Here is a 7703-nt window from a genome sequence, read left to right as displayed (position 1 = left end):
TCCTTCACTCCTTCCACTTTTTCCTTTTCAGTTTTCCATGACTGTTTTCCTCTACAGGTATTTTGGGTTTCTTCCTTGTTTTCGTGTTTGACCTTCCGTTCTGCTTCACAGCTCATGGTGTTAAACACAATCCCCATGTGCTCATCTCAGTACGAGCGTATGTTCAACACCAGTCGAGTTCCCGGTGTAGAAACAGGTAGAGCTTCCCTCTCGCCTGCTTCACTTCGCAACCAATCCGCTTTTAGATGCTAGCGAGCGACTGCTGTGGGCCTGAACTGCATGAGGGTTTGTGATTTGGATTGGCTGGTGTTTCTGGAGGAAGCAGACAACGAGGAATTACTTTTGTGTGCTTAACTGATTCTTAACTTGATAACCTATTTGTGTGATTTAATGTTTAACCTGTTATCTGAAACAGGATGAATGGGGAACAGGAAATAGCATGTTTTTACACCCGTCTGGCCATATAGTGGTGCCAGTCAAAGATGACTGTTGTTTTTATTGCTACTAATTTATAACATACTGTAATAAATTCAAGAGGTTTTAAACGCGGAATTAATTCCAGTTTAGTAGCTAATAAGTATACTTTACTCAATGACTTAGAGTAAAGATTTATGAAGATTTATATAATATAATAGCGTAATAATGATAATGTGCTGTCACAGCAAAGTGGAAATATGTGGAATTGAGTTACTAATTCTTACTAAATGATAGTAAAATAAATTAGTATTGAATTAAAATATAGATAAATATAATTTAGAATAACTTAACTCGTTTAGAGTGCGTAAATATTAATGCAAAAATCAAAAAGCAATAAATAATAGTCATCAATATAATAATAATAATAATGATAATGATGATCTATTACATGATGATGATAACGATGATTAATATTGAACTGTAATTTAGAGTGCATGTATACTATTAATGCAGAAAACCAAAAACAATAAAATACATATAATATTCAATAATAATATGTAATCAACACACTTAATCAGTAATAATAGTAACAATAACAACAACAACACTAATAATAATAATAATTTTACTAATGATAATCATTCTAATCATTATTGTATAATTTTATACTAGAACTAATTATATTATTATTATTAATACCAATAATAATAATAATAAACTATAGTTTAAGATGCATGTGTACTATTAATGCAAAAAAAGAATAACAATATAATAATAATAATATGTTTATAAATGATGATGATGATGACGATTATTATAATAAATGTTGAACTATAATTTAGAGTGCATGTACAATCAATAATAATATATAATTAACACGCTTAATCAGTAATGATGATGATGATAATAATAATAATAATAATTTTCTATTATATATGATAATCATTCAAATAATTTAAAAACATAATACTGTAACAATCAATAATAATATTATATAATCAAAGCACTTAATTAATAATAATAATAATAATAATCATAATATAGTAACATATGTAGTTATATATGTGTTATATATATATATATATAATAGTATATTTGAATCATGTTGCAGGCAGACAATTTCCTGCATAAATAATTGTATTTATATTAATATTTAATGTTAATTCGTTTAATTATTTGGTTAATAGTAATAAGTGTATGTTTCACGTATTTATAATGTGTTTATGCAAATCCAGTGCAGAAAAACAAGCCTTTGTTTGGCCTTTCTTCTCATCATCTACTTTGTCTTTCTCATCTCACCTTTTGCTTTACTCGTCATTGTCTACTGACCACCATTAATCATTTAACCTTTCACAAATACAGCCTAAATATGACACATTTTGCCTAATTTAACTGTACAAATAATTGTTAAGTTATTTGAAATGATTGTTGTCATGCACATTGACACATCTCCATCCTCACGTCCGTATTCTTCATCAGACGTCCTTCAGCACATGAACGAGAGCAAACACATCGCCGTGTATCACAAGGGACTCTTTTACAAAGTGTGGATGTTTTATGACGGACGGCTGCTGTTGCCTCGAGAAATTGAGCAGCAGATCGAAAGGATCTTGGCCGACAAGTCTGAACCTCAGCCAGGAGAGGAGCTGCTGGCCGCGTTAACAGCGGGTGACAGGCAAGTTATTTTATTTATTTTAAATAGTTTATTTTTATTTGTTATTATTTGTAATACTTATTTTTAAATTAAATTATTTTTTTATTTAATTTTTGAAATAATTTAAAAAATATTTGGTAATTAATAATGCAAAATTATATTGTAAAATAGTAATAATAAAAAAATATATTTTAAATATCATAGTCAATGAGATTTCTTTTAACTGTGGACTTGAGCTGGAAACATTCTGTGTCTGTGAAATCTACAAATTGCAGCTTTCATTCATGAACCAGACGTTGTTTCTTCTCTTTCTGTTCACTAAAATGTGATCAAAGCCCATTAAAGAACAAGCGTTGATCCAGGTGATTTTATCTCTGCTTTTGTTCCTCATTACCCAGAGTTCCCTGGGCCAAAGCCCGCTCACAGTTCTTCAGTCGAGGGAAGAACAAGCAGTCTCTGGATGCCGTGGAGAAGGCGGCTTTTTTTGTTTCTCTGGATGACACCGAACAGCGTTACGATCCAGAGAATCCAGTGCAGTCGCTGGACAGCTACGGCAAATCTCTGCTCCACGGAAAATGCCATGACAGGTGACCATGACCTCGCTTGATTAGATTTAAATCCGATTATTGTGCAACTTAATATATTTCTGTTCATTTAATGTACTTTTCAAAAGTTTGGGGTCAGTAAGATTTCTTTAAAGAAATGAGTACTAGGGGTGCGCCGATCCGATATTCGGTATCGGTATCGCTCCGATACTGGCATTTTCTGCTGAATCGGGGTATCGGTCAGACGAGACCAATCCGAATCCGATATAGTGCGTATACTGTTCTGTGTTATTATTAAACCCCACAAAAGCCACAAAAACATTATAAAGCACCATAAAGTTTTCGTGCACTATATTTCAAGTGTTCTGAAGCTTTTCCATAGTTTAATGTGAGGTACAGATGAATATTTAAGTCAAGTTCACGTAAACTCTTCTCTCCGCAGCGGCTGTCTGTCATCCTCCATTCAGCATTCAAACTGTGTGTCACGTTCGGTTACGACAGTCAAGACGATGAAACTCTCTCCAAGATGATTAAATGTTCCTAATGTTATACTTGATCTGTAAATAAAGATAAATGGTTTTGCATAAAAGGAATTTATCTTGCTGGAGTTTCGTGCTGTTTCTAAATCGTGTAAATTTCTACCGGATATCTGCAGAGAGCACTATGAATTGTTCGTCACGAGCACAGTAACTGAAATTTAAAACTATTAAAAGAAAAGGCTCAATAAACTAACACACATATTTAATACACTACGCATCAATATCTCGTCACTTTGTTCTTTGAACTTCTCTATGCTGCGCGCTTTGAGCCGCTCTGTATTTGACTTTGATGAAAGGTTTTGATCCACTTCAAATGTTGACTACTATAGTATATATTTATATATAAATATATTACTTGTTTTTCATGAATGTATTTTACAACAATACAAAGAGCAATGTGTAGGCCTACCAGATTTAGCCCTACACTTATTCACTTTTATTTGTTATCCACTAAATAATGTAATTTTTTTTCACTAAAAGTTTAAGATTTTATAAAATTATTGTGCCCTCATGATTTTTCTAGAGTGACTTTTGCTACTGAATTATCCATTAACCTAGTTTATAATAGTATTTTTGTCATAGATTTTGATTATATTATTTTGTTTGGTATTTTTTCTTTATAATGAAGCTGTCTATATTTAGTAGATTGTGTGTAACATACAAAAGAGTGATGATCGACCTACACATTGAGGTATAGAAATTCTACACTCAATTAAAAAAACTGCGCTGGTATCGAATCGATATCGGTATCGGCAGATACTCAGAATTTTTGGTATCGGATCGGTATCGGTTCTGAAAAAGTGGTATCGAGCCATCCCTAATGAGTACAAACATATTCTTTAATAGTATTCATTCATTTAGCAATTAAAATTCTATTTATTTATTTGATTTAGAACTTTCTATTTATGAAAGAATCCTTCTGTTTATAAAAGAAAAAAGTCGCAAAAACTGTTTTCAACATTGATAAGAAATAAGAAATGATGCTGAAAATTCAGCTTTGCATCACAGGAATAAATTACATCTTACAATATATTTGAATAGAAAATAGCTATTTTAAATTGTAATAATATTTCACATTTTTACAGTTTTTACTGTAGTTTTCAAATAAATACAGCATTGTTAAGCAGAATAGATGTCTTTAATTAAACCTTACAGACTCCAAAATTTTGAAAGGTAGTATATGTTTTAATTTTTTTCCCTTTTTTTTTTTTTGTCTCCAGGTGGTTTGACAAGTCTTTCAATCTGATTGTGTTCAAGAACGGCACTATGGGATTGAATGCAGAGCACTCCTGGGCCGATGCGCCCGTCGTTGGCCATTTGTGGGAGGTGAATAAACCAGTTTATTGAGATATTGAGATGTATGAACTGTTTTGGCAAGAAAAAAATTTGCATCCTTTACTCACCCCTCAAAGTTGTTCCAAACCTGTATAAGTTTCTTACTTCTGTTAACACTAAAGAAGATATTCTGAAGAATGTTGGTAACCAAACAGTTGACGGTAGCCATTTACTTACATAGCATTCTTTTTTCTTCCATACTATGGAAGTCAATGGCTACCGTCAACTGTTTGGTTACCAACATTCTTCAGAATATCTTTTGTGTTCAGCAAAAGAAAGAAACTCATACTGGTTTGGAACGACATGAGGGTGAGTAATTGATGACACAATGTTCATTTTTGGGTGAACTGTACTTTTAAAGGGACGTTCACAATACTGTCACTTCTGATCAGTTTAATGCATCCTTGCTGAATAAAAGTAAAAACAAAAGTTAGTATATATCAAGTCAAGTCAAGTCACCTTTATTTATATAGCGCTTTTAACAATACAGATTGTGTCAAAGCAACTGAACAGCATTAATTAGGAAAATAGTGTGTCAATAATGCAAAATGACAATAGTAAACACTAATTTTCCAGTTAAAGACAGTTCATCATTGAATTCAGTGATGTCTTCATTCAGCTCAGTTCAGTTTAAATAGTATCTTTGCAATCATTTGCAATCAAGGTGATGTCTTCATTCAGCTCAGTTCAGTTTAAATAGTATCTTTGCAATCATTTGCAATCAAGTCAACAATATCGCTGGAAATATGTGATGTTTGTAAATGGTTCTGTTTCTATTGTGGCAGCATGTCTTGTCATCAGATCCAGTGAGACTGGGCTATACTGAGGACGGACACTGCAAAGGAAACCCCCATCCCAACCTGCCGGGACCCCAGAGACTGCAGTGGGACATCCCAGAGGAGGTCACTTCAAATGTTTTGTCCATTTTAAACATGCTTTGCTTTCATAATTTAACAAGGAGCGGCCTCTTTCCTTCACAGTGCCAGGCAGTGATCAGCAGCTCTCTGAAAGTGGCCAAAGCTCTGGCGGACGACGTGGACATGCACATCATCCCCTTCAACGACTTTGGCAAAGGCCTGATCAAGAAATGTAAGACGAGTCCCGACGGCTTCATTCAGATCGCCCTCCAGCTGGCGCACTTCAGGGTACGAGCGATTCTTCTGCAATTCTTTGGATTTTTCCTCAGGTTTCTGTGTTATATGTTCAGATTTTCCTCCCGCAGGATAAAGGCAAGTTCTGCCTGACGTACGAAGCCTCCATGACTCGTCTGTTCAGAGAGGGCCGCACTGAGACCGTGCGCTCCTGCACCACTCAGACCTGTGATTTTGTCCGTGCCATGATGAATGACAAAGCAACGGTGGGACTTAGTTTAATGGCTAGCTCGTTTCAGTGTGTTTGCTTATTCCTGATAATTCCACCATGTTTTTTTTTTTTCTTAGAGAGAAGAGAAGTTGAAGCTGTTGAAGGTGGCGGCAGAAAAGCACCAGGATTTATACAGACTGGCCATGACGGGAGATGGCATCGACCGCCATCTTTTCTGCCTCTACCTGGTGTCAAAGTACCTCGGGGAAGATTCGGCTTTTCTCAAAGAGGTGTGAGATGCGCCACAAGCTAAAATGCAATCCATTTAATAGATTTTGCTGGCTAAAAACATTGGTTGGGTTTGTTGCAGGTGTTGTCCGAGCCCTGGAGATTGTCCACCAGTCAGACTCCTCTCCAACAGCTCGACCTGTTTGATTTAAAGAGGCATCCAGAATTTGTCACCAGCGGAGGTGGTTTTGGACCTGTAAGTTCAACATTTTGTTTTGAACACTCTGTCCGTTCATGATTCAGTGAAAACTCAACTCTTGGTTTACAGTGTTGTAAAACTCTGGGGGGTGGTAAGATTCTTTTAATGTTTTTGAAAGAAGTCTCTTCTGCTCACCAAGGCTGCATTTATTGGATCAATAATACAGTAATATTGTCAAAAAGTATTACAATCTAAAGGAACTGTTTTCTATTGTGATATATTTTAAAATATAATTTATTCCTGGCTCATAAGTTTACATACCCCTTGCAGAATGTGCAAAATGTTAATAATTGAAACAATATAAAAGGGATCATGAAAATTGCATGTTATTTTTTTATTTAATACTGTCCCGAATAAGCTATTTCACATAACAGATGTTTACATATACTCCACAAGACAAAATAATAACTGAAATTATAAAAAATGAATCTTAATACTATGTGTCATTTCCTGGATGATCCACAACTGTTTTTATATTTTGGGATAGTTTTTCATGGGTCCCTGGTTGGTCCTGAACAGTTCAACTGCCTGCTGTTCTTCAGAAAAATCCTCCAGCTCCTGCACATTCTTTGGTTTTCCAACATTTTCTGCATATTTGAACCCTTTCCAACATTGACTGTATGATTTAGTGATCCATCTTTTAACACTGAGGACAACTGAGGGACTCATACACAACTATTACAGAAGGTGAAAACATTTACTGATGCTCAAGAAGGCCACACAATGCATTAAGAGACGGGGGGTGTAAACTTTTTTAATTGGATGATCAGGGTGAATTGTTCGTATTTTGTCATCTGGGAAACATGTAAGTATTTATGTAGCTTCTGAAGTCCAGTACTAAATGAAAAAAATATGATCGCGAAATACTTCCAAGGCACTCACGTGGTAAGATAAAAACCCTGGGCTTAAATCATTACAACTAGTTAAAAGTAGATCTACGCGTTTCGGCAAAACAGCCTTCTTCAGGACACACATCAATTGCTCAACAGGTATTCTTAAGCCGAGTTCACAATGCACGATTTTAGCCCGATTTTTCACTCGGCGACAGGTTTTGCGAAATCGCCGACAAATGCCCGACATCAGAGGCAAATCGGTGCTCGTTCACGCGAGTGACAATCACGCAGTGTGAATTATCAAAGACGCGATCTGAGGGAATCGCCGACACGTCGCCGACGCCCGTGAAATATTTGGCATGCTAAATATCTAGAGCTGTCGGCGATTCACAATCTCGCTGTGTGCAATGGTTTCTGACTGAAAACTACATCGGCGATGACCTACAGCCAATGAGAGACCAAGATACAGGGCAGAGGGAAGTTCGGGGAGGAGTTATAGACCAGAATATCAGTATTTTAATAGATATATATATACTTTTTTTTAAATAATTGCAGTCTTGCTTGCGAGAACTCCGGTCTGACGCACGCCTG

General features: G+C 35.4%; 1 protein-coding gene across 1 annotated transcript in view; it reads left to right on the top strand.

The window, feature by feature from the left end:
* Nucleotides 1–7703, top strand: part of LOC107717814 (carnitine O-palmitoyltransferase 1, liver isoform-like) — a 36586-nt gene that overhangs the window by 25970 nt on the left and 2913 nt on the right. The window contains exons 9-18 of the mRNA XM_016524683.1: nucleotides 26–196; nucleotides 1897–2092; nucleotides 2470–2658; nucleotides 4376–4481; nucleotides 5276–5392; nucleotides 5471–5635; nucleotides 5713–5847; nucleotides 5930–6082; nucleotides 6163–6276; nucleotides 6767–6783. Coding sequence (XP_016380169.1) covers nucleotides 26–196; nucleotides 1897–2092; nucleotides 2470–2658; nucleotides 4376–4481; nucleotides 5276–5392; nucleotides 5471–5635; nucleotides 5713–5847; nucleotides 5930–6082; nucleotides 6163–6276; nucleotides 6767–6783 — 1363 coding nt within the window. The remainder of the gene's footprint in view (nucleotides 1–25; nucleotides 197–1896; nucleotides 2093–2469; nucleotides 2659–4375; nucleotides 4482–5275; nucleotides 5393–5470; nucleotides 5636–5712; nucleotides 5848–5929; nucleotides 6083–6162; nucleotides 6277–6766; nucleotides 6784–7703) is intronic.

Source organism: Sinocyclocheilus rhinocerous, unplaced genomic scaffold (assembly GCF_001515625.1).
Source record: "Sinocyclocheilus rhinocerous isolate Xijiao unplaced genomic scaffold, SAMN03320098_v1.1 scaffold783, whole genome shotgun sequence".
NCBI lineage: Eukaryota > Metazoa > Chordata > Actinopteri > Cypriniformes > Cyprinidae > Sinocyclocheilus > Sinocyclocheilus rhinocerous.
This window is presented reverse-complemented; position numbering and strand designations above follow the sequence as displayed.